The sequence below is a fragment of the Pseudorca crassidens genome, chromosome 15, assembly GCF_039906515.1.
Source record: "Pseudorca crassidens isolate mPseCra1 chromosome 15, mPseCra1.hap1, whole genome shotgun sequence".
NCBI lineage: Eukaryota > Metazoa > Chordata > Mammalia > Artiodactyla > Delphinidae > Pseudorca > Pseudorca crassidens.
This window is the reverse complement of record NC_090310.1, coordinates 45,041,420-45,068,881: the sequence shown is the minus strand read 5'-3', so window position 1 is coordinate 45,068,881 and position 27,462 is coordinate 45,041,420. Positions and strand designations below refer to the sequence as shown.

The 27,462-nt window shown below is 42.0% G+C and overlaps 1 protein-coding gene and 1 long non-coding RNA gene across 3 annotated transcripts in view; one reads left to right on the top strand and one right to left on the bottom strand.

Annotated features, from left to right (window-relative positions):
• Positions 1–14,404, bottom strand: part of LOC137207506 (uncharacterized) — a 25,331-nt gene extending 10,927 nt beyond the window's left edge. For both annotated transcript variants that reach the window (XR_010935122.1, XR_010935123.1), the window contains exon 1: positions 12,778–14,404. This is a non-coding gene — a long non-coding RNA (uncharacterized lncRNA). The remainder of the gene's footprint in view (positions 1–12,777) is intronic.
• Positions 14,366–27,462, top strand: NANP (N-acetylneuraminic acid phosphatase). Its single transcript, XM_067707447.1, has 3 exons — positions 14,366–14,562; positions 20,783–21,452; positions 22,192–27,462. The coding sequence occupies exons 1-2, from the start codon at positions 14,473–14,475 to the stop codon at positions 21,437–21,439; spliced, it is 747 nt and encodes a 248-aa protein (XP_067563548.1). The 5' UTR covers positions 14,366–14,472; the 3' UTR covers positions 21,440–21,452; positions 22,192–27,462.

Below are 27,462 nucleotides of genomic sequence, written 5' to 3'. Positions count from 1 at the left end.
AACCCGAGAAAAGTCTGCCCCAACCAACAGATGCTTACTACCCTGCTCTCTATCTCCGGCTCACTTGTAACCTGAAGTGGAGGACTGCCCTTCCCCCAGCTCATTGTGTCCCCCCCTCCCCCATTTCTGGGATTTGTAAGTAATAAATCTTGTAACTTCCTTTATGTGAGTGTATTGAAACTGTGCCTTCAATGAAAATGACCCTGGGGTTTCATTTCCCCAAAGTGGGAGCTTGGATGCTGAGGGAGCTACTTGCCAACCCCCATGGGTGGCTTGTGCCTCCTCATGCAGCAGGTCATGATCTGTGTATTCTTTTCTTTTTTTTTTTTTTTTTTTTTTTTTTTTTTGTGGTACGCGGGCCTCTCACTGCTGTGGCCTCTCCCGCCGCGGAGCACAAGCTCCGGACGCGCAGGCTCAGCGGCCATGGCTCATGGGCCCAGCCGCTCCGCGGCATGCAGGATCCTCTCGGACCGGGGCACGAACCCGTGTGCCCTGCATCGGCAGGCGGACTCCCAACCACTGTGCCACCAGGGAAGCCCTCTTTTCTTTTTTTTTTAAGTCTTTATTGAATTTGTTACAATATCGCTTCTGTTTTATGTTTTGGTTTTTTCCGCCGGGAAGCATGTGGGATCTTAGCACCCCGACCAGGGATCGAACCCTCACCCGCTGCCCTGGAAGGCAAGTCTTAACCTCTGGACTGCCAGGGGAGTCCCGATCTGTGTATTCTGAATTTAATACACCAGCTATGGGCTCCCCAACACAATTTCCTTCCACAAGTTTTAGTGTGAGGTAGGAGACCAAATTCATTCTTTTGCATGTGGGTATTCAGTTGCCCCGGGAACATTTGTTGAAAATAATATTCCTTCCCCATTGAATAATCTCGGCACCTTTGTTGAAAATCAATTGACCATAGATGTATGAGTTTTATTTCTGAACTCTCTATTTTATTCCATTGATCTGTATGTCTACTTTTATGCCAGTAATACAGTTTTGATTAGTGTCTTTACAGTGAATTTTTAAATCAGGAAGTGTGAATCCTCCAATTTTGTTCTTCTTTTTTCAAGATTATTTTAGCTATTTGGGTTGCCTTACAATTTCACATAAAATTTAGGATTAGCTTGTCTATTTTTGCAAAAAAATGCAGTTGGAATTTTGATAGGAATTAAATTGAGCCTATAGATCAGTTTTGGGAGAATTGCCATCTTAAGAATATTAAATTTTCCAATTCGTGACCATGAGTTTTTCCCATTTATGTAGTTTTTCTTTAATTTCTTCAGACAATATTTTGTAATTTCAGTGTAAAGGTCTTGCAATTCCTTGGTTAAATTTATTCTTAAGTATCTTGTTCTTTTTGATGTTACTATAAATGGAATTATTCTCATAATTTTATTTTGATTTGCTCATTGCAAGTAAATAAAAATACAGTTGATTTTGTATATTGATCTTGTATCCTGCAACCTTGCCAAACTCATTTATTAGCTCAAATAGTTTTTTCATGAATTTTTAAAAGGTGTTTTCTATGGGAAGGAAATCCAAAAAAGAGGGGATATATGTATAGGTATAGCTGATTCACTTTGCTGTACAGTGGAAATTAACATAACATTGTAAAGTAACTATACTCCAATAAAAATTAGTTAATTTTTTTCAGAAAAAGGTGATTTGGGACTTCCCTGGCAGTCCAGTGGTTAAGACTTCGCCTTCGAATGCAGGGTGTGCGGGTTTGATCCCTGGTTGGGGAGCTAAGATCCCACATGATTCGCGGCCAAAAAAATAAAACATAAAGCAGAAGCAACATTGTAACAAATTCAATAAAGACTTTAAAAATGATCCACATCAAAAAAATCTTTAAAACAATTTTTTAAAGCTGTTTTCTCTATAAGATTATGTCTTCTGCAAAAAGAGATAGTTTTACTTTTTTCTTTCTCATCTGGATATGCCTTTTATTTGTTTTTCTTGCCTAATTGCCCTGACTAGAACTTCTAGTACAATGTTAAATAGAAGTGGTGAGTAGATATTTTTGTCTTTTTTCTGATCTTAGGGGGAAAGCATTCAGGTTTGTTCACCATTAAGCATGACGTTAGCCGCAAGTTTTTAATTGATGCCCTTTATTAAGTTAGTGGCTCCAAGGTTTTTTCAACAATACTGACTGAGCACCTACTGTGTGTGCCAGGCACTCTTCTAGGCCCGAAGAAAATTATGGTGGGAGAAAAAAGAATCTAAGGGGGTGGGAGTTGGGGTGAAATAGGTGAAGAGGATTAAGGGGTACAAACCTCCAGTTATAAAATAAATAAGCCCTAGGGATGTAATATACAGCATAAGGAATATGATCAATAATATCGTACTAACTTTATATGGTGACAGATGATTATTAGACTTATCATGGTGATCATTTCATAATGTATGCAAATGTAGTCACTATGTAGTACGCCTGAAACTAACATAACTATATCTCAATTAAAAAAACAAAAACAAAAAAATGGTGCCCAAGCTGTTCAAGGACAAATTTAATGAAGACAAAATCATGACTCACAAAGAAATATAAAATGAAAATGAGTCTAAGATTTTAACTCATTAATTAATAAGAAAACGAGTAAGAGGCTACAATTGGTTCAAAAGAGAATTCCAAGAATCATATATATATAGGCAGTAAGGAATACTTAAAGCGAATTTCCAAATGAATGCAAAATTGATCTACCTATTGGGCAATAACTAATTGCATTCTACAGAACATAATTCATTAGCATGTGTATGGCCAAGAATAATTTGCTTTGTTATCAGTTTTCTATAAATTACAGCATTATGAACTAGTTCAAAGTCAGTGAAAGGCAGAGAAAATTCAGAGGCAATCTGGAAGGACACTCTAGAAACCCCCACCCCCCATTTCAAAGTCTTTCCCAATTTTCTCAAGTAATATTCAATAAATAGCTGTTCAATGAATGGACGGTGAACTAGAAACAAAGGAAAAACATATTTCAAGAAGAATAGTGTGATCAACTGTGGCAAATGCTGCCGTGAGCATGATGAGACTTGAGAATTGACCACTGGCTTTGGTAACTTGGAGGTTTTAGTAGGGTTCTGGGCGTCAAAGTCCAATTAGAGTGGGTTCAAGGACAAACAGAAGCTGAGAAAGTGGAGAGAATTAGGCCACTCTTTGGGAGTAGTTTTACTATAAAAGGGAGCAGAGAAATAGGGAAAAGTGAGGTCAAGAGAAGAAGTTTGTTTGAGCTTTTTTGTTGTCGTTATTGGGGTTTTTTTTTTTTTTTTTTTGGGTTTTTTTTTTTTGGCCACACCAAGCATCACGTGGGATCTTAGTTCCCCACCAGGGATCGAACCCGCACCCCCTGCATTGGAAGCACGGAGTGTTAACCCCTGGGCCACCAGGGAAGTCCAGAAGATGTTTTAAAGGATGAAATATAACGCAGCATTGGCATGCTAAAGGTAACTCAGCAAAGAAGGAACAAAAGAGGACATAATTGGAAGAGGGAAGTTCAAGAGTATTTATTCATTGCAAGGGGGAAGGAGACCAGTATGCAAGTTGAGAATTGCCTGAGATTGAAGAATAGACAGTTCATCTGTTAAATATCAGGATGGTAACTGGAAGGGTTTTTTTCCTTGTCTCTGAAATAAAACAGGAAATTCCTTGGCTGTCTAGTGGTTGGGACTCCACAATTTTGCTGCCGAGGGCCTCGGTTTGATCCCTGGTCAGGGAACTAAGACCCCTTAAGCTGCTCGGGGCCGCTAAAAAAAAAAATGAAATAAAACAAATGCAAACCCTAAGTCTGAAGACCATTTAACAAGAGCCACCAGACACGCCTCAAAGGAACATAAGAGGTGGCTAAACCAGCTTGATGTGATAGTGGTCACCCCACCCCTACCAGGCGACTGTGCTGTCAATCTGGTAGCTACCAGCCCCATGCAGCTACTTAAATGTAAATTAATTAAAATTAAATACAATTTTAAAATTTCAGCTCCTCAGTTGCACTGACTATATTGTGTGTACTCAATAGCCACAGGGAGTTAGCGCTATTGCATTGGACAGCACAGACGTAGAATTATTTCCAGCATCGTGTAAAGTTCTATTGGACAGCATCGGTCTACAAGAATTGGTGGAGGAAAAATAGCTAGAGCAGGGGGTTCTCAGCCTACATGGAGAATGCTGTTACGTTCCCCCACTCTGTTGCCTCATTGATTTTTTTCCCCCATTATTTGTTTGGACGTGCTTCAAATCTGCTGCTCTTCCCTGGGCCGATCTGAGCAGGAAAAAGGAACTGGAGAGAGGTGTCGGGTGATGAGAGGACAAGGAGGAAGCAGCCAGACAGTGATGGAGAGACTTTCTCTTCCAACTGTTGCAGGAAGGGGGACCCCTTCCAGGGCCCGAGAGTGGGCTCTTGTCTAACACTCGGAAATGAATTGTCCAAGGAGACACATGCGCTGACAAAGCAAGAGACTTTATTGGGAAGGGGCGCCCGGACGGAGAGCAGGAGGGTAAGGGAACCCAGAACGACTGCTCTGCCACATGGCTCGCAGTCTTGGGTTTTATGGTGATGGGATTCGTTTCCAGGTTGTCTCTGGCCAATCATTCTGACTCAGGGTCCTTCCTGATGGCTCATGCATGGCTCAGCCAAGATGGATTCCAGCCAGAAGGATTCTGGGAGGTTGGGAGGACATATGGACTGGCGTCTCCTCTCCTTTTGACCTTTCCCGAATTCCCGAATTCTTCCGGTTGATGGTATCTTGTTAGTTCTGCATTCCTTACCAGGACCTCCTGCTTAAGATAACTCATGCAAGTGGTTACTATTGGGCCTGGCCAGGGTGGGCGGTTTCAGTCAGTGCTTCCCCTAACGAATAGGGTTACCTGAGCCACACAAATAAGTAAAAACTGGGAACTAACATTCAAGGGCTAATAAAAAAAAAAAAATAGTGATTTTGCTCTGGGTTTAACTTGTAAACTCAGAAAGAAGGTCTTTCCTGAATGCCTCATACAAGCCTTTGAAGGCAGGACAAATTATACTCTGAAGTTCTAGAACATAGAACTCGTTGTGGTCTTTTTTTTTTTTTTTTTTTTTTTTTTTTTGCGGTACGCGGGCCTCTCACTGTCGTGGCCTCTCCCGTTGTGGAGCACAGGCTCCGGACGTGCAGGCTCAGCGGCCATAGCTCACGGGCCTAGCCGCTCCGCGGCATGTGGGATCTTCCCAGACCGCGGCACAAACCCGTGTCCCCTGCATCAGCAGGCGGACTCTCAACCACTGCGCCACCAGGGAAGCCCTCGTTGTGGTATTAAAAAAATGCACAACGGGAGAGTTGTGAGTTAAGTTTTATTTGGGGCAAAATGAGGACTATAGCCTGGGAGACAGTAACTCAGATAGCTCTGAGAAACTGCTCCAAACAGGTCGGGGAAAGGTCAGTATAGATGTGATTTTGGTGAAGGGGGAGTACATGCAATCAAGCACATGTTTTTTGCCGAAGGTTTCTGCTAGTCTGTTGAGGGTTACTGCTAGTCACGAGGAGCAGACATCACCATGAAAGATTTTAGTGCTTTTCTACATATGAGGAGACATAAGAATTGGGCTCATAAAATCAGCTCCTTAAAGTATCTAACTATCTGAAGACCTGTTCTGCCAGTTTTTCCCAGAGCACAGAGCACCTCATTTCTGCTCTCCACCCTGAACTCCTTTCAGGGGGTGTTGAAAGTCATCAGCTGCAGCAGCACATGATTTAATCCTTGTAGAAGTAGGTGGCAAGTGCCAATTTGTAGTTGACATAGTAAACTTCAGTTAGTTAGAAATTTTCTCACTGATATAATACATAGTTGGACAAATCAATCTTTTTGTATCCTTTTGGTGACAGACCTGTTCTTTGGGGAACTAAAAGCAACTGTCTTTCTCTTGCCAATCTCTACAAACCAGAAATGTAACTACAGGCCCGAGGACCTGGGACTGAGCCTCATTAGCTCAGTCAGGCAAGACCTGAAACCAAGAGAAAAAATAATGACAAAGTGGTACTTTTAAAATTCAAACCGCTGGGAATGCTACCTCAGCCGAACTTTACAAATAGCAAAGCCTTGGTCATCTGAGCAAGCAACTTTAATGTATTCCAACTGTTCTTTGTAAACTAGTAAGTTTATATTGTAATACCTGATTCATAATTAAGTTTTTTTTTTTAAGTGAAGCCATGAGATCTCTAGTTTTGTCTGTTTATATGTCTGTGTGCACATTATACATATGAGATATCTCTACCTCTGGAAGGTATTATCAAAGTTGAATTTATAAAGAGCTCTATTTAATTTAAAAGAAAGCGCTTACAAATTAAATATAAAGAAACCAGCCAGAATGACTTTCAGGTTCACGTGAACTGGGAAATATTCAATATTAATTTGATACCTGGTATTACAGTTTGTTGATCTATTTATTATAGACATGTCTTTAGAGTCATTAAGTATAATACTTTATTGTACCTAGGTTTAACAGATGTTAAATAAGACCTTATATCTTGTTGCAAGGAAAATAACTTGATGAGACTTTATACGTAAATGAGACAAGAGATTTTGGGTAAACTCTTTCAAACTATATTTTAGAAATGTCTACTTAAGATGATCTTTACAGATATTTGGTAACTTAAAGTTCTAGTGTTGTGCTAATTTAAGTGATGGAGGTTTATTGAATAGCTATATAATTGCAAAAAAAATAAGATACTGACACATCAATTACTAAATAGAGAAACTAAAGGTATTTAGGACTATTAATGAAAATGTTTGGTGCCGCCTTGAGATGTCCTCTATAAGAAAATGAATGTATTTAGAAATTACCACTGGTATTTATGTTCACCAATCTACAGAATGCTAATGTAAAAGAAAGTTCATAATTGCTTACTTCTTATTTTTCACTAAAAATTAAGGTTTTGAAGAGTTGAGGATTCTAATTTAAACACGTAATTAAAGCTAATAGGAAGCATTTCAGTATACAGTACGAAAGTAGAATGTGTGTTTTCAGTAAAGAAGGTGTGATGAATGGAGTTACATTTTATTAAGGAAAAATTGTATACATGGTCAGGATTAACTAAATTTAAATTGAAGTTAATTAAGTAAATGGATTTTGTTAAGTAAGGTAGTACATGACTGGAATTTGAACAAAGTTTCTTAGAGTGCTCCTTTTTGATAACAGATTGTGTGAGTTTCTGTGCCCTTAAGTAATCTATTTGTGAGTTTGGTTAAATGAATAAGTATTGTTTTATAGAGACCTATGATCTGTTGTGTTTTAAAAACCTTTCTGATATTTTTAAACAAACTTCCCAAATATCAAATCGAACTAAAGCTCTTTTAGCCTCCAGCTGACTCTGGGATGCTTCAAAGGAACATCTCTGAGACATCTCAGACAGGAATGTTAAACTAAGTTTATTTGATATGTTTAATTACTTCAGAAACATTTTCAAGTGATTGGAGATGAACCTCAGGTTATAGTTTATGGATAAATGTTATTAATACAGATATTCCAAAATTTATAAGGAATCCCTAATATCTGATATGTCCTGATATAATGTTATCAGTCATAATTCTAGTTATTATCCAAAAATGTTATGTCACAGAAATATCCAAGTTTCCTGCTAATTGCACTGTACTCAAATCTTTTCCATGCTATTTTAAGTTTTAACTTTTATAGACAATCATTATTTTACATTGATGCTTTTACAAAATGAAGATTTTCAAGAAGACTCATAAAGAGAACTTTTGAAACGAATACAAGTTTCTGATAGATCTAGATAATACCAATGAACTGGGTAACAAATGACAAAACTCTAATGGAAAACCTGATTACTTCATCCAGATCAACAGGAATTAATTACATGAGACTGAATGAACTGATGAGTATGATTTATAACTTTATGACTTTTTGAAAATACACTAGCTAAAGCTTTGTTTTCCAGAAAAACCTTTTCTCTTATGCTATGACCTACAACAAGTTGATAAAGTATACCTTTGTAAACAGAGAGGAAACATTTATCTTTTTCTCTCCACCTGATCCTTCCAGAGTTTGGTTTCTCCAGCTGGCTCTCCTGTGGATTTGATGGTTTGGTGCAGCTGGATTACAACTAATTACAACTAATTACACTAATGATTGTTTTAATTTGTTCTTTGTTTCCAAATTGTTTATGATTTGTCTTCCTGCTGCACTATGACTTTGTAATGTTACTACCTACATTACTTATATCCTGTCTATTTTATAAGATTGTTGTCTTTTACAGTACTCAATGTGGCCTCCAACAAAACTGATGATGGCTAAACATCTTGAGAAAATAGATCACATTTATGACTCTTATAGAATAATTGTAATAGTGTGATTCTAGATATGGGAAGAAGCCATAAGGGAAAACATTTCCTGCATCATAACAGACTAGTAAGACAGAGGATCCAGAGAATCTTTAATTATCAACAGGGCCTAATCCGTAAATTAGCTCCTGGAGTAGCATATCAACAGGAATTTTCGCCTGATCTAGGATGAACCTCCCAGCGCCACAGGACAAAATTTGGTCATGAAATGTTTCCCAAATATTGGTTGAATTCCTGACCAAGAGGAGCGTCTGAGAAATGGAATATTTCCTGCCATATCAGTCACAGACATCAGAGATCGCGGCCCTCCAACGTTAGCCAGTGAGCCCTAAGGAAACTCAGGAAGGAAAGAATACCTGCCATCTAGCAGCCATCAGACTCATCACTCCCTATGGTGAGCCCTGAGGAAACTCAGGATGTGAAAACACAGGATACCCAGACAGCTGCGGTGCACATCAAAGCAATGATTTCAGTGAGCCCAGATTGTTGCATCTTCCCATACATAGAAAAGCACTAAATTCCTTAACTTGGGATATCTGGTGTGCTTTAATTAACAATAATCTTTTTTATTTTTAGAAATTTTATTTTTTATTTTATTTTATTTATTTATTTGGTTGTGCCAGGTCTTAGTTGCGGCAGGCAGGCTCCTTAGTTGTGGCTCACCGGCTTCTTGTGGCATGCGAACTCTTAGTTGCAGCATGCATGTGGGAGCACAGAGTCTTAACCACTGCGCCACCCGGGAAGTCCCAACAATAATCTTTTGACGTTTGGACTATCTGCCCTTTGTTGCAAATTTCTGTATAACCTGGCTCCCCCCCACCTCACCTCCTCAGAGCAGTTCTCTCAGGGTTACTTGAGATGCTGCCTCCCGGGCTTGAAGTCCTAAAATTTCCTGCCAAATAAAACATAACTCTCAACTTTTATGTTGTGAATTTTTTTTTTTTTTTGCGGTACGCGGGCCTCTCACTGTTGTGGCCTCTCCCATTGCGGAGCACAGGCTCCAGACACGCAGGCTCAGCGGCCATGGCTCAGGGGCCCAGCCGCTCCGCAGCATGTGGGATCTTCCCAGACCGGGGCGGGGCACGAACCCGTGTCCCCTGCATTGGCAGGCAGACTCTCAATCACTGCGCCACCAGGGAAGACCTGTTGTGAATATTTTTTAAGTCGACAGGTGCCAGGCTGGAAACACCTTCCCAACAGGTGGAAGGGGGAACTGCTCTCAAGCCCCCAGGCTGGGAGGCAAGTTGCAAAAGTTCAAAGATTGGGCTGGGCAGAAACTCTGGGCCAACTGGTTTAAGAGCATGGCCTTTACAGTGAGACTTCAGACCTAGGCTCCATCACTTTGAGAAACGTATTTAAACTCTCAGTTTCCTCATCTGAAAAAGATGGGTAAAAAAATAACCACTTAATAGGATCGTTGTGAGGATTGAATGAGGAAATCTTGTACGACACTGGGAACCATCTATGGTGTATATTAAATGCTCAATAAGTGTTAAATATTACTAATAGTAAAACCTCATTATTTCAGAGGCACAAAGAGGACAAACTTTCTGCTCAGAGTCAGTATCATGTCAGGATAGGCTGTGTTCTGATACCTACTCCCTGGGCCTATTCTTAGGAAGCTGCCCATAGTTCTTTTCTTCTCTGACAGGACTAATACTTTCTTTTTTTTTAAAACAAGAGGAGGCCATTCCCCAGGCTTGGGAATTTCCAGGGACATTCTCAGGATCACACCCTTTTTTAGCCTCTAGTTCTACTTCCTCCAATGCCTTGCCCACCCAAGAGAGGACTCTCTGCTAGGGAAAGGGAGGACAGCCCAGCCTCTGGTGGGTACTCCTAACCTGTTGCCTTCCTGTAGTGCCTTCTCTGCTCAATACAATGGTGGGTGTCCTTTGCTCATGTCTGACATCTCGTGACCTGCACTGTCCCATCTGGGGCTCAGAGCCTCAGCTGGTTCTCGGTCAACTAGGCCTCTTCACAAGGAATATTCCCCAGATCTTATGCCCTCATTCAGGGCACTTGCAACATCGTCCCAGCACTCCTTCTCTCAGCACTTTATTCAGGCTGATGCACTCCTGGTATAGACAGGGTCTTGTGGGAAATGATTGTAGCATTTACAGAGCAACTGTCCTGTCCCAGGTAATCATTGCCATATTTTACCCTCTCAACCAGCCTGCAAGTTAGGATTGGAATCTCCATTTTGCAGAGGAAAAAAATCATGTGTTAATGAATTAGAATAATTTTTTAAATAAATTTGTTTATTTTTGGCTGCATGGGGTCTTCGTTGCTGTGCGCAGGCTTTCTCTAGTTGTGGTGAGCAGGGGCTACTCTTCATTGCGGTGTGCGGGCTTCTCATTGCATTGGCTTCTCTTGTTGCAGGGCACAGGGCTTTAGGCGTGTGGGCTTCAGTACTGTGGCACACGGGCTCAGTAGTTGTGGCACACGGGCTTAGTTGCTCCGCAGTATGTGGGATCTTCCCAGACCAGGGATCGAACCCATGTCCCCAGCATTGGCAGGCGGATTCTTAATCATTGTGCCACCAGGGAATTCCTAGAATAATTTTTACTTTATGTAACATATATGGGATCAGATGGACCAGGTTGTACAGCAAGCTGTTTTTAGTTTTTGTTTTGTTTTAATAATATTGAGGTATAACTTAGACATTTAACTTTTTAAAATAAATTTATTTATTTATTTTATTTTTGGCTGCGTTGGGTCTTCATTGCTGTGTGCAGGCTTTCTCTAGTTGTGGAGAGTGGGGGCTACTCTTCCTTGCACAGGTTTCTCACTGTGGTGTCTTCTCTTGTTGTGGAGCACAGGCTCTAGGTGTGCAGGCTTAGTAGTTGTGGCTCACAGGCTCTAGAGCGCAGGCTCAGTAGTTGTGGCGCACGGGCTTAGTTGTTCCGCAGCATGTGGGATCTTCCCGGACCAGGGCTGGAACCCGTGTCCCCTGCACTGGCAGGCAGATTCTTAACCACTGCACCACCAGGGAGGCCCTAGACATTTAACTTTTGCTTATCCTATATGTTAACAGTGACATCATACTGTAGTTTGGATTTGCATTTCTTAAAATACAAGTGTGATTAACCACCTCTCAAATGTTTATTGGCTTTATTTTTCTATTCTCTGGCCAAGCTAATTCTCAAGGGATCAGAGGAGATAGCATTTTATGAGTCATCAGCATATAATATATAGATGGTATTCAAAGTCATGCAAGTGAATGAATGAGATTCTCCAAGGCAGTGAGTGTAGTTAGGCAGCCCTGGAGCCACTGAACCACAGAAAGTCAGTGAGATGAGGGGGAACCAGCAAAGGAGACTGTGAAGAGTAGTCAGGAGCAGAAAAGAAAATTTGAAAGCCAAGGCGGGGAAAAGGACGAGCTACGTGAAATGTTGCTGATTAAGAGAAGGAAGATGGGGCCAGAAATGCTATTGGATTTAGCAAGCTGAAGGTCACTGGTGACTTGGCAAGAGTACTTTCAATAAAGTATTGTGAGTGAGAGGGGTGTATCCAACAGATGGGAAAATTTTGATGTAAAAGAGAGGAGGAAAGAATTGCTGAAAAGATGTCCTTAAGTAGGGGCAGGAATCTAGTAAACAGCTGAAAGGGCTAGCCACAGAAGGCAGCAGAGGTGGCTCATTTAAGGTTATCAGGCAGCGTAGGTGGTTATAGCTGATGATAGCTGGGTAGATGTAGTGGGAGCCTGTGAAATTCTCTTCTGGTTGTTTCCATCTTGCCCCTCAACTGAGCAATGCCCCATTCTGAGAAAACCTTTAAAGTTTAAACCACAGGGCAAGCCTCTCTTTTGAAGTCATGGAGTTGTAATGAACTTGTACAGGAGAGGTGGGTGGGAAGGGTCTGGGAAAGACTTTCCCTAGGGTAGGACAAGACAGGATCAATGTTGGGTAGCAGCAGTTGCACAGCAATGGTGCCATGCTGCAGGACGCAGGAGAGACAAGTGTTGCAGTTTAGTTTTCACTTTGTGTTCCTTGACCAAGTCTCACAATTACCAATCTTTTATTTAGACCTTGCTTCCTGGAAATACAAAAACATCTAGGTAGTAGTGTTAAATCTGTCAAGCTGACCAGTTAAGTAACGTACTAATAAGCTGAGGCTCATTTATAATGAGGAGCCTGTACATTTCACCACCTTAAAAGCATACAGGAAAATTCACTGGTTCACAAACATCAACTGCAACAACCTAAAGCCTGGAGACATTTAATTAGAAGGAACTAAAGTTGTCAGTGTACTGTACCTGGCCATCACCTCCCTTCAAGCAGCCAAGTTGGACAGGTCATGGAATGCCATTAGAGTACTTGTCACAAAAAGAAACCTGTCAAACACCCAACCCATTAAGTCAAGAGGACTGATTATACATGCAGACTGCTGCAACTTCTCTGACTTTGGATTTGTGCCTAACTCAATAAACTATATGCACATCAGAAAAAGGATACGGACGTCCCTGGCGGTCCAGTGGTTAAGGCTCCACGCTCCCAATGCAGGGGGCACAGGTTCAATCCCTGGTCGGGGAAGTAAGATCCCACATGCCTCGCAGTGTGGTCAAAAAAAAAACAAAAACAAAACAAACAAAAAACGGCTGCAATCCTATAGACTTCATGTGCCCATATGCAGTTTTATGGTAAATTTATTCTTACAATTCAGGCAATTAAAAAAAGTAACTCTAATTAATGCACTCATAATTTTGGCCGATTGCTAATCTAAATGACCAAAATTGATAGACTAGCCCTGCACATCAACAGTCATGTTTTTGAGGCATGGGTATTCATTTATTTTCCACAGTAGCAAAGAGAGGTCACCTGCGATTCTGCTCCAAAACATGGAAACTGTAGTCTGCCACTGCAGAATAAAAACCTATTAACAAAAAGACAACTGATCTGATGGTACTGAACACCAGCAGCCCAACTGTTAATCATGCATCTCAGGGGTGGGCAGATTTTTTTCTACAAAGTGCCAGATAGTAAATATTTTAGGCTTTGCAGGCCATATGGTCTCACTTGTAACTATGCAACTCTGCTATTGTAAAAGCAGCAAAAGACAATACATAAATACTATTTATATACACTAAAATTTGAATTTCATATAATTTTCACGTGTCATGAATACACTTCTTTTGATTCTTTTCTCAATTATTTTAAAAAATGTTAACAACCACCCTGCTCACAGATCCAACAAAATCTGGTGGCAGGCCAGATTTGGCCGGTGGCCCTGTTCTACCTGATAGACAATTTCTGGTCACTGATGATGACCACATGTCCAAATTTCGGTAAGGTTACCCAACAGAGACAATTTGGACAGAAGATTAGAGATTAGTTCCACGATCCTTATTCTGCTAACAGCAGAAAGCAAACAACTGTTACTGACCTTCTGCAGGTTTAACAGACTCTCTAGGTACCTCAGCCTCTGGCTATACCTGAAAATCATCCAAGTAAAAAAGACACCCAGCGACCGGAAAATGCAAGGCTTCAGGAAAAGCCATCAAATCGGTGGACAAAACATCGGGCAGACACTACGGAGCCCTCGGTCTTCAGGCAGAGCCGTCAAACAACGGCTCCAAAATCCAGGATACACCTTTCCAACACGTCCCCCAGCTTTGAGCCGGCTTCTGCCATCCAGCGGGGCCGCAGACTCGTAACCACACACACACACACACCCGACCCGGCCACGCTCGGAAGCCGCCTGAGCTGCGTGGGCCAGGACACCCGGTCGGACCGGAAAAGCCCCTTGTTCTGTCTCCTCCCGGTCGCCACAAGGCGCAGAAAACCTCCCGCGGGCAGTCACGACGTCCTCCTCACGCAAGGAGGGCAAAATGAGAAAAGAGACAAGCACAGAGAGGCACCAAGAAGGAAGCCGCGCTTCCGACCACCCCCTACACGTCAGCGACTCAGACAACCGCTAGCATCATGACGGCGGCGAGTCCCCGGCCCTCCCTAGGACCACGATTCCGAAGTCTCGCGGGACGTCGCTGTTCCGCGCCACTCAGGTATGGGGACATCTCGCGGGAGTTCCCCGCCGGTGGGCAAGGGTCGGGCGGCCTCGCGGCTGCGCCCCGGTATTTCCCGTCCGCCGGCCCGTTTCGCGCAGGCGCGCGCGGCGGCTACGAGTTGGCGCGTCGCGCAGGCGGCGGCGGCATGGGGCTGAGCCGGGTGCGGGCTGTCTTCTTCGACTTGGACAACACGCTCATCGACACGGCCGCGGCGAGTCGGAAGGGCATGTTGGAGGTAACGTTCCGGCTACTGCTTCCCTCCGGCGAGCCCGGCGCCCCGCCCCGCGCGCTCTCTCGCCCCCTTGGCCCGCCGGCCCACTGCCCTGTCGGCTCCCTCCGCGGCGGCGCCCCTGGTCCCGGAGGCCCTTCGTGCCGGCCCGCGGCGGCGGCCTCGCTCAGAGAGCGGGGAGTCTGCGACCTGAGGGCGCTCCCAGCGCTCGGGCTTCCGGAAGGATGTCGCCAAACTGCCACAAGGGCAGAGTCGCCTCCGCACAGAAAGGCAGGCGCGCGCCAGGCGCCTGGCTTTCTGCCGGGACCCGCCGGGACGAGCGGGCACCCGGCTCTCCGGGACTGACCGCGGGAGGCTGGTCTCCCACCGCGTGCTCTTCGTTGGACCTTTGAGCCTGGACTTTATCGACTCGAGGGAGTTTTCTCCGCAGGTGTTCCTGCCGTGGGTGTGACCCTCAGTAGGTTTACCTTCACGAGGCCTTGCTCCGCCGCATCCTCCCCTTTCTGTACCTACTGATGCTCTTTCAGAGCTTTCCCGTGCTGTTCAAGACCCGAAGCCACCCCTGCTTTCTTTCGTCTGCATTCAGCTTTAAAGAGAAAACTAAGGATTACCATATCTGAAAAACCCACTTTCAGAAGCTAAATCCTTTCAGCCCTGAGTGTCCCGTCCTCTTCATGCTTCATTAGTTAGGTTGTGTCTCCCTGGATCTTCAGCCTCTTCGTCCTCTTTCTCGGTGCATTCCACACCTGCTGCGTTTTCGGATCTGTCCAATACTCTATTTTTTTTTTTTTTTTTTTTTTTTTTTGCGGTACGCGGGCCTCTCACTGTCGTGGCCTCTCCCGTTGTGGAGCACAGGCTTCGGACGCGCAGGCTCAGCGGCCATGGCTCGCGGGCCCAGCCGCTCCGCGGTATGTGGGATCTTCCCGGACCGGGGCATGAACCCGTGTCCCCTGCATCGGCAGGCGGACTCTCAACCACTGCGCCACCAGGGAAGCCCGTCCAATACTCTGTTTTTATTTGTTTGATAAAGATGTCTTTACACTCTCTTATGATACTCCATAAGCAATATAATCAGTGTTTAATCATAAATAGTCAGCTTGCACATTTCTTGGGTTTGAATCTTGGCTCCACAATTTTCTCTGAGATCTCGGGCAAATAATTCAACTCAGTGCCTCAGTTTCTCATCTGTATTACAATACGACACTAGGGCCAACTTTAAAAGACTGTTTTGGGGAATTAATTGAGATACTGTGTATAACAATTTAGCAGAATGATTCTCCAAAATATGCATTGGAAAAATGTTAACGATTATTTTATACAATTATTTCAAAAAATAAAAAAAGGCCAACAAACCTATGTCAATTTTTGAGCTTAAAAAAAAATAAGCAAATGTGAATAATTCATGCAGAATCTTTTAAAATGCCCAGTACTTTAAAAAGAACGCTTCCCTTGGACCCTTATTTCTCCACAAGATATTACCTCTCTTGACAGCCATGTTTTTCAAGAGAAATCTATACCATTATCTCCATGTTTCTACTTCCTGTGTATTCCCAAAACCACTGTAGTGTGTTTTTTTTGTTTTTGCCACTAGAATGAAATAAACTCACCATCTATAGGCACCTCCCAAATTGCCAGAATCCTGGACATTTTAAGTCTGTCTTAATGACTTTACTGAAGTATTATACACTGTTGACTGTCCCTTCATGCCTTTGATCTTGACCTCAGGGGCACCATCCCCTGCTATATTGTCTCCAGTATCTCTAGCTGCAAACTGTACATATTTACCTGTGTGTTTTTGGCAGGCCAAGTCCAGTGTGTTGTCATTAAGTTCTTGTTTTATTCCAATCCTTGCTATAGGCCAAGAGTTTAGGCTTTAAAATTAGACAGTTGAGATTGAATCACAGCTCTCCCAATACCTAGGTGAAAGCACCCGAACAAGTTAGTTAACTGCTCTAAGCCTCAAATCTTTAAATAGTGATATTTGAATAGTGAAATTAGTTCTCAAAAACCCTATCAGCTAGGTTTAATGTAATGCATGGGAAGTACATACAGTCCAGTGTTCCAGAATTATACCACCGTCCACTCTGTCACCAAGTGTGTCCTCTCCTGCACATCCCCTCTGCCCTTGTCTTAGTTAAAGCTGGACTTGTCTCTCACCAAGACTGTTACTATGGTCTTGATGCCAGGCTTACCATGTCCAGTTCATCCTCCACATTCCAACTCACATGCCCACAGCTAAATGGTGAGCTTCTTAAGAGGGAACAAACTGTCTTATTCATCACCCTGTGTTTGACACAGGATGAATGTTGAATGGATGGATAAAAGTCCAGTTCTCCAGACTTGGTTCTCTTACCATTTGCTTTATAAATATCCTATGAAATGTGCAGAATTAACTATACGAGGATCTAGGATCGCTTTATCACATAAGAATACAACACCCACAAATGTTAGCCTGTTCAAAAGTAACATGCCAGCTTTCTGAATCACTGAATGATTTATGAAAGGAGGGAGGGGGAAAGGTCCAGCCATTGCCTTGGGCTTGAGGAAAAGGAGTCATAATGACTATATATCACTTTAATTTTTTTCTTTTTTCAGCCTCTTTTTTTATATATATACAATTTTTAAAGGTTACTTTCCATTTATAGTTATTACAAAATATTGGCTATCAGCTTTAATTTACTTTTAAATCATCTGGGAAAGCTATTTCCACCCTCTTTCAGTGTCACTACTCAAGAAGAAGGCTTCTCCAGAAAATTGGGGTTTCTCAGAGAACAAAGCAAAAAAGATTTCTGCATTTTTGAGTTTGCTTTCTAATGGGTATGACAGTGAACATAATAAATGTGCTTTTATTTATAAGTGTGTCAGAAAAAGTGGAGGGGAGAAAGAATTGCATTTTTAAAATAGGTTGGTCAGATTAGGCCACATAGAGTAGATGATGTTTGAACAAAGACTTGAACTAAAAATAACAGGAGGGGGCTTCCCTGGTGGCGCAGTGGTTGAGAGTCCGCCTGCCGATGCAGGGGACACGGGTTCGTGCCCCGGTCCGGGAAGATCATGCCGCGGAGCGGCTGGGCCTGTGAGCCATGGCTGCTGAGCCTGCGCGTCCGGAGCCTGTGCTCCGCAATGGGAGAGACCACAGCAGTGAGAGGCCCGCGTACCACAAAAAAAATAAATAACAGGAGGGCTGCTTGAATTGTTAGTCTGTATGCAGCCATCATGTTTTGTGAGCATGTATTTTTTAAAATAGTTTTATTTAGAATTCAGCCACTTCATATCTTTATCATATGTGTTATATGGTTCCCACACTGGCCCTCAAAAAGTCTTTTTAAATCACAGCTAAACACTAGTACTAATGGTATTTAAGTCTGGGTCCAGAAAGTAGGAAGTAGGACAGAGTTTCCTTTTTGTATGTGTTGCGATAGAGCCTTAAATAGAGTTTTGAAGTAGATGGAATTTGAGTTTATATTGTGTCTAGAAATTGATCTCCCCTCTCTCACTGTCTTAGCTCTCCCTTCTTCAGGCCTGTACGTGCCTAGTGGGCTCATTCTACTCAGAATCCTTTTCAGGCCTGACTTACCCTTATGCAGAATGTCATCACACCTCTAAATTAGAGATCTTTTCCCTCCATCCCCAATTAAATTTAGACTCCCATTCTCTCAGTGCAGGTGTTAGGAGAGTTTGCACCAGTAATGTGGACTAATTCACCTTAGGTATTATTTCTGTTTGAACTAATATTAATATGTGAACGACTGATAAACATCTTTCCCAAAGCTGTTAATATTATTAAAATGCCACTTGTTGTTCCAAATGAATATGTAATTAGTTTCTGTGTGACGAAATGGCAAAGTTAATTCAGGGAATGTAATGGGAGGCAGTTTTGAAACTTGGGAGCAATATACTTCTACAAGAATCTCCCCTTTAAGGTGAGCTAATCTGCTTTTTCAGATCCCAAGAATGTGCTTAACAAACTGCCAATTGCAGTTTATAGGAAGCTGGATCTTTATTGGGAGCTTTCATTTATGAACTGTGAGCCAGTTCCTGTTGAATCGCAAGTACTGTGGAGTCCTAGAGGCCTGTGTCCTTTTATTGTGTAGCAGTAGCGTTGCTAAAACTGTATAGTGACCTTCAATCATAGCTCAGGAGTAATTTAGTTGATATTGCTAGAAAAGATGGTGACATAACTATGGAGATTGAAAAGGCTTGATTTGTTCATTGAATTTTAACTTTATAAAGCAAGAAATTTCAAAGTTTTCCCTTCACCTAAAATTCTTAGGGCTGGTTTATTTTTCTCTGACTAGTAAGACTTTTCTTAACTATTATGTTTTGTGATTAACACAAATAGCTTGAGGAAGAATGTGTCTCTTCAGCTCTTTCCCCTTTTCAGTAGGTGAATTGAGTGTCTGGTGTGAGTAGCAGATCATTTATTCCCTATAGAGTTTAGGGTAACAATTTAACTTGACTTTGACTGCTTCACTTCAACAACAGAAAATCTTTAGCCCCAGCTGTGTGCATTGCCCTCATCCTCAAAGATCCAAAATTGCCTTGGCATGATCGACTTTCCCAGATGTCCCTGGGACAGGCGGCTTCAACTGCAAGCAGTTCACTTGGAAGGTGACCCTAGGAAGCACTGTAGGGAGTGGTGGAGTCAGACAGGGAAGGGAAGGAATCTAATACAGTCTGTGTTCATGAGCAGGGAACTGTGTGAACGGTTGGGGACTCTGGGAGACACATGTAGACATACTTTACTTGTCCCTTCCAAGGGGCAACCCACCAATATCTGCTTCTTATTGGTTGAGACCTGCTTCTTGGGCTATACTCTGGCTCCAGCCTATGTGCATGGGTGCCCCTATGGCGAGATAAAGCTCCCAGGCAGAGAAGCCCAAGCACTTGCAGTATGAAGCCTTTGGCGTGTATGGGCATAAGGTGTGCCAAGGGAATTTCGGTAGCTACAGCCTACCCAGCCTCATCTCTAGCACTCGCCCTCACTTGCCTTCCACTGTGGCTGAGCTCAGCTTCTTGCCTTTCCCAGTTCACAGAATTTCAAGTACTGTGTCTTTGTGCTGTTCCTTCTGTCTAGAATGATTTTATCCTCCTCCCATCCCCACCTTTGGGCTTGGTAATGCCTTGGTTTAAATGTTCCTTCCTCTGCCCTCCTTACCCAACAACCCTGGGGTTGCTCCTTACATTTTATTTCCAGTTTTTTGTGTGACTGTCAAGGCACTCAACCCAGCATTTGTGGTGGTTATTTTCCGCACCAGATAAGTTCATGAGGACAAAGGGTCCAGTCTCCAGTGCCGAATACATAGTATAAACGCAAGCATGTGGCCTGTGGAGTTAGGCAAGTATGGGCTTAAATCTCAGCTAGGGCAAGTTATTTATCAGGTCTAAACTTCCATTCCCTCATCTCAGAAAGGAAATTCCCTTGCAGAGTTGCAGGAAAGATTCGAAATAATATATGTGAGTACTGGGCATAATGCTTTGCCACATTAGCATCTTGGTAAGAAGATAGGCCAAAGGGATAAGAACCTAATCTCATAAAAAGTCAAGATAAAGAGCTGTGGGAACATAAGAAAGATTATGATAAGGGATTCAGAACCAGTGTGACAAAGAGGGAGACTCAGAACTACTTGAAGTTTTTTATCTGGAATCCTAAGTTTGGAAGAAGCACCATCATTAAACTGCTGAGGTCACAGAACGTGCCTGATTCCATTAGAGCTACATATACCTGTTTTTAAAAGTACAGAATTAGGTCCCCTTTAGGACCTAATTTAGGCCTTCAGAACGTAAAATGGATAAGATGAGGAAAGGTTAGGTGAACTAGCGTTATTTCTGGGAAGAGTCTAAATATCAGTTGTTAGAAATTTTATGTTTTACTAAATATAAGCACAGTTTTATTTTCATGTCTTCATGACCAGAATGAAAGGTGGTAGACTTAAACTGACAAATGAGGGATTCTTATTTTATATATATATATATATATATATAAAGAATCTTCTTAGAAAAAATTGGTAAAAAAATATGAATGAGTTGTCTAGAAAGGTTGGGAAATCTTCACTCTTGTGTTCTTTAAAAATAAGACCAATTCCCAACAGAAATGGTGTGGTAATAGAGCTTCCTTAAGACAGAGGAGTGGAGTTAGAATCTGTCTGTGCTCTGGGTTTATAGGCTCACAGGATAAGTATTAAAGACATGAAGTATGTTGATGGAGTTATTTTCCTTTATTTAGGTGATAAAGCTCTTACAATCAAAATACCATTACAAAGAAGAGGCTGAAATCATCTGTAACAAAGTTCAAGTTAAGCTCAGCAAGGAATGTTTTCATCCTTCTAAAAGCTGCATTACTGACCTCAGGACTTCACACTGGGAAGAAGCAATCCAGGAAACAAAAGGTGGTGCGGCCAATAGGAAATTAGCTGAAGAATGTTATTTCCTGTGGAAATCTACACGTTTACAGCATATGACACTAGCAGAAGATGTCAAAGCCATGCTCACTGAACTTCGAAAGGAGGTCCGCCTACTTTTATTAACAAATGGAGAACAACAGACCCAGAGGGAGAAGATCAAGGCTTGTGCCTGTCAGTCCTATTTTGACGCTATTGTTGTAGGTGGAGAGCAGAAAGAGGAGAAACCGGCACCTTCCATATTTTATTACTCCTGTGATCTCCTTGGAGTACAGCCTGGGGACTGTGTGATGGTTGGTGACACACTAGAAACCGATATACAAGGAGGCCTCAATGCAGGGCTGAAGGCAACAGTCTGGATAAATAAAAATGGAATGGTGCCGTTGAAGTCATCCCCCAGGCCGCATTATATAGTTTCTTCCGTGCTAGAGTTACCTGCTCTCTTACAAAGTATAGACTGCAAAGTCAGTGTGTCTGCTTAAAGCACAGAAAAGGGTATGCTTACGAATTTTAGGGTCAAATTACAGGGTTTGAACTAAGAAAAGTTAAGGCATTCTATATACTATGACCTAGTTCTAAGGATAATTATACTTGTCATGTAATGGCCAACCAACCATTGACTGGTATTTATATCTGAAAATCCAGAGTACATTATTATAAGTTATTTTTAGTAGGGTAACCCAGAAAACTTGAGGAAGTATATTTGTTAATCTGTGGCTTGAGATATTTTTTAAAAATTACTTTGTTAATCTCTTAGCATCTTGGATCTATGAAGATACCAAGGAGGATAACTTATACATGGGTGCACAGATACAGATTTTATGTTTTGGCTTAAAAATAGGTATTTTTTTAAAAATAGTTATTCTAAAACATATATACTAGAGATTTATTAGAGCAGTTGGATCTGGTTAATCTAAGTACCAACTCGCAAATCAAGGCATTTCACAGTGAAATTATTTTCATATTTTCTGTTTCAAAAACATGCACCATATTTTTGCCTACTTTGTACGTATACTTCTCTTATGAATCTAATTTTTCTGCATTACCTTTGGGGTGGGGGGGGATAATTTTCCTATGGTGTGTACATGACCAATAAATTCCTCCAGTAAAAAAGCTGTTAAAATCAGCACATGGTGCTCCTTTTCCGTTACATTTTCACATCTTTCCAGGGTGAGCTTATAGGTTCCTGTTAGTCTTTACCTCTTATGGAAGTACTTTTACTATCTTTTCCCAGGTACGCAGTGAGGGTGAGGGACCAGTCTGTCTTGCTGTGGATGAGTGCAAGCCACATGGCCCCAGAAGTCACTTTCCTGGAAGTTGCCTTGGTGTGGCCTAATCGTGCTGCCCGCATCTGTTGTCTGCTGACTGGATAGTTTCACCCATATGATGAAAACTAGTAGAAAATTAGGTTTTGCTATGAACCATTTCCAGAGTGCCATTTTAATACTTGACTGGCTCTTTTTGGTGTCACCATCTGCCTTAAGTCTCCTGTTTTTAAAATTTTGGGAACTATGTCATTGTTTCACAGATTTCTGTATCCATTTCAGAGTTTGCTTTGAGCTTAGTAATTAAAACTCCATAGGGAGGCATCTTGCAACTAGAAAAATGTCTCAAGACCATTAGGCTAGAAAGTCTCATGATTTCACCAGCCAAACTTAGAGTAAAATGGTTAATTAAGGAAAAAAGAAATAATGATTAGGGTTGTTTTTTGGTAGGGTGTTTTTTTTTAACTTTTGTATAGGAAACTACTAGTGTAAGATGTTCGGTAGTTGGGGTATATTTAGCTAGGGCTCCTTCAAGTATTCTGTGAAGAACAGGATCCTCTGCCATTGTGCATGTGCCTGTTGCGCTTCTCACTCTTAATTTTTAAAAATGTGATTGTGCCCTTGACTGTTCGCTCTGAAGCTGAACGTTTGTGGACAGGGAATGTTTGTGTATAGCTCTTCCAGGTACGGTGTCCATGTGACCTCAATTATAATTGTAGCTATCTGAAAATTGTTAAGTTGGAGGATGTTGACAGGAAAATAGTTGTGTGCATGATTTCTCCAGTGGGCTGAGTGTGGTGCTGAGAGCTTGTCCTTTCAGCTCACCCACAGGATGGGTCTAGACATGGCACGTTCACTGTGCTCACTGAGAAGGCTCATTGCTCCCAGATCACGGCAGCAGACCTCCTAGGATGTTATATGAGCAGTTCGTCAGCAAAAGTGATGTGGCGGGGAATGAAATAATTGAGTTTTTGGTAATGTAATATTACATTCCATTTGCACTTTTCCTTAGGGAAGAACTTTGTGGTTTTCTGCCTTCTGAGTGGAATGTTACAGAAGATATTAAGAAATCTTGGAATAGACCTATTTTATTAATAATGTTTTTGTTTTAGAATAATATTTTGTTTTTCATAGTTTCCCATACTCCTAGAAAGCCATAAATTCTCAATTGTCCAGAGGCTCTCCCAAACACTCATTACAGAGGAAGGCCTAGAGTAGACACGAGTGGATGCTGCCCCTGGAACACTGACACAATGATGGATGTTTTCTGGTTCCATACACATGTCCACCCACTGGTGCATGAACATCTTAGATATGGTGGTGCCCAGGACCCAGCAAGTGTGAATATTGTAGGAAAGACAGTTTTCTTAGTTACAGAGGTACTTGGTTTAGCACTTTCAGATTTCTTTGCAACCCACAATAGGAAACATTTTCTGTCACAACCCATTAAACACATTTATAGTGAACATTTAGTTAATATCAGCGTGTGTATATTAAATATATATTTAACAAACAAAACTACTTCCTTGCTATGCATGATGCCCAGGTTGTTTTCATTCCATCATTTTTTAAATTGGGGAATATATTTTTTTCATTTTTGAACAAGTACTTGTGGTACTTGTACAAGTATTTGTGGTACACAAGTCAAAGAATGAAAACGTGAATAGCAAAAAGTCCGTCTCATCTCTTTTCCAGCAACCCGCCTGCCCTAAAGGCCTCTGCTGTCAGCAGTTCCTGTGTATCTGCATATATAGGTAGGTATGAGTATATAGAATTCCTCTGATTCAGGCAGGTTTTTATTCCTGCTTTTCAGTTTTAGGAGGCAATGATCTTGCTAAGAAACTGATTTAAAAAGTTATGAAGCTTCTGTGAGTCGTTCATGTTAGGAGCATACATCTTTGATCTCAGCCATCCACTGTTGTTGATAAAGGTGATGGTTCCATTGGCTTTCACTGGGCCAGTTGTTCACTTTAAGGTCAGTACAGCTGTGAAGCCCTTGCTTCTGCCCCAGTCTGATTGCCCTCTTCTGGTACGTATCACCATCCTGGAGTTTCCCTTTGCCTCTTAGGTTGGATGTCCTGTGCCCTGTGTATTCCCTTTTTTGATTTGTTCCCCCTTTGGTGGCATGCATCCTGAGTAGTTTCCCTATAAATGTGAGAGAGAAAAATATTCAGATCTTAAGTGTCTGAAAATGCCTTTATTCTCTTCTCCCATCATTGATAGTTTAACAGCATGTAGTTGGATGTCATTCAGAATTTCAAAGGCATTGCTCTGTGGTCTAGCAGCCATTTTAAGTGACAATTTTCTTTTTCTCTTGAAGCTCTTAGAACTTTGGTTTTTCCCCTGTGGTCCATAATGATGTATCTTGTTATGCTTTCATCCTCTACTCTTGGCACTCTTGAACCTTTCCAAACAAAACCTTATGTCCTGGAAAAATGTAATTACTTAATTGATAATTGCTTCACCACTGTGTTTCCGGCTTCCTTTTTCTGGAACTCCTACTATTCGGATGTTGGACCTCCTCTACTGACCTTCCACTTTCTTTTCTTTTCTCTCCTATTTTTCCATCTCTTATTTTGTTCTATAATGCTTTTTGGAAGGTTTCTTCAACTTTACCTTTCAATCCTATTGAATTTTCTTTCCTGCCTGGCATCATGTATTTCAATATCCAAGTTTTCTTCGATTTTCTAAGTATTCCTTCCCTTTTTTAAAAAAAATTTTTTTTCGGTACACGGGCTTCTCACTGTTGTGGCCTCTCCCGTTGCGGAGCACAGGCTCCGGACGCGCAGGCTCAGCAGCCATGGCTCACGGGCCCAGCCGCTCCGCGGCATGTGGGATCTTCCCAGACCGGAACACGAACCGTGTCCGCTGCGTCGGCAGGCGGACTCTCAACCACTGCGCCACCAGGGATGCCCTAAAGAATTTTATTGGAGTATGTTGATTTATATAAATGTTCCTTCTTAATGGTTTTTTTTTGGCTGTGTTGGGTCTTCGTTCGTGCGGGCTTTCTCTAGTTGTGGCGAGAGGGGGATACTCTTTGTTGCAGTGCGCAGGCTTCTCATTGCGGCAGCTTCTTGTTGCGGAGCACGGGCTCTAGGCGTGAGGGCTTCAGTAGTTGCAGCACGTGGGCTCAGTAGCTGTGGCATGCGGACCCTGATTAACATTCATTTTTGTTTTGAGTGGAATATTACCTCTCAAATTTTTTTCAAGTTTTTGAAGAATCCACGGAATCCACTGTATCTTCCATGTTGCTCTGATCTGTTTATTTGGGTCTATTTGTTCACCTTAGAGGCTTTCCTTAAATGCCCAGTGAACCACACGAGAAAGGATGGAAATGCTGATTGGAAGCTCCGCAAGAGTGGCTGGGTCTTGTAAACTCAGAGGTTCCTTTTCTATAGTGTATCTGGGTAGGCAGTTATATGAAGAACCCCTGGGGTCAGTGTCTGAAGGTCTTTCCTCTTGGTCTAGCTCCCTAGTGAAGAATCTCTGACTCCTGACGGAGGGTAGAGGTCTGATGTCAGCACCTGGGAGCTGAGTGGGAAGGAGGTGTGTGGTGGGGAGAGAGGCATGTGGTCACTTAATCCCTGTTCCTCTTGTACCTGAGCTCGGTTGTGTGTGCTCTCTCCCGGTCTAGAGACCCTCTGTTTTACTCTTTCCATAGAAACATTGTGACTTCTGTTGAATGAGGACTTCAGGTTGGAGGGGCAGGGGTCTAGGGATCTATTTGTATTTGCATGTTTTCGTTCTTTTTCTTTTTTCTTTTGGCCACGCCATGCGGCTTTCGGGATCTTAGTTCCCCAACCAGGGATCGAACCTGAGGCCCTGGCAGTGAGAGCACCGAGTCCTAACTGCTGGACCGCCAGGGAATTCCCTCCGTTTGTATTTGGAACACCTTTTACCCCATCCTCCTTAACTCAGCTCCCTCTTCTCCTTCATGACTGAGGCATCTGGTGGTATCAGTGCCTGAATCTTTGGAGGAGTCACTGTGCACCTCATGATTTCTCAGCGTTTAGAAAAGCTGGTCTAGACTCAGCTTTCTTGAATCTACTAACTCCTTTGCCACTCGTCCATATGCTTTCTGGCTTCCACAGTTTTGTTGTCAGCGCCTGTTTTCCTGGTGTGTGTGTTTAAATTCCTTTATGATAGTTTCCATTGGGTTTGGGGTAGAAGCAGTATTAGCTGGGTACTTCCTTCTTTTGCCTTTATTGTGGAAGCTGTTCTCTTCTAGTCTGTGTTCAATGTAGGTCAAGTGCCTGTGCCTCATAGTCACTACCCACAGCTTGAGAAAGGCTGCTCATTTGAAGTAGAGATTTACAGCATGCCCACAGCTTTTTTGTTTAAATTATATATGCAGCTTATTTCTTAAGATCTTTTCCCCAACTTCCTTATTCTCTGTATTCTTGTATACAGCATTCCTTCTCTGACTTTCATCATCATGGTGGGTCTCCTTATGTTCTGTGTTTCTGAATTTTCAACATTGCTTGTACATAGATATTTATTTTTTTTGGCAACTCTGTTCCTATGATCACTTCTAAGACATAAACTCAGATTTCTTTATAATAAAATCCTTTTGAGTGCAGTACATTCAATTTATACTTTTACAATGAAGTTTAACAGTATAGGGGATTCCCTGGCGGTCCAGTGGTTAGGGCTTGGTGCTTTCACTGCCGGGGCCTGGGTTCAATCCCTGGTCAGGGAACAAAGATCCTGCAAGCCTCACAATGTGGCCAAAAAAAAAAGTACAGAAAAGTCACATGACCTTGATGGGTCAAAGCATACTTTTTTAACCAGTCTTCACATATGTGACATTGACAATACAGTTATTTCCATGGATTTCTTGGAAGATGTTATGATTTTTTTTTTCTGGGTATCAGCCTGACCTATGGAAAAGATCCTCAACCCAGGCTTTTTTAAAGTGACAGATGATAAATGACTTAATTTACTGAAACGGGAATGAAGAGCGACTGCATTATGGATACAGAGTTTCTGGGGTGATGAAAATTTTCTAGAACTAGATAGTGGTGATGGTTTCACAGCATTGTGAATGTACTAATGCCCCTAAATTGTACAATTTTAAATGATTTAAAAGTTAAATTTTATGACGGTTTATTTGTTGGTTTATATCACCCATATTATACTTGCTGAGTTCCTAATAATTAGAGATGTGTGTTTAATCTTTTTGTACATCTCCCAAGTTTGAAATCTGTGCTTGAAAACACAATAAAGTAAATAAAATAATA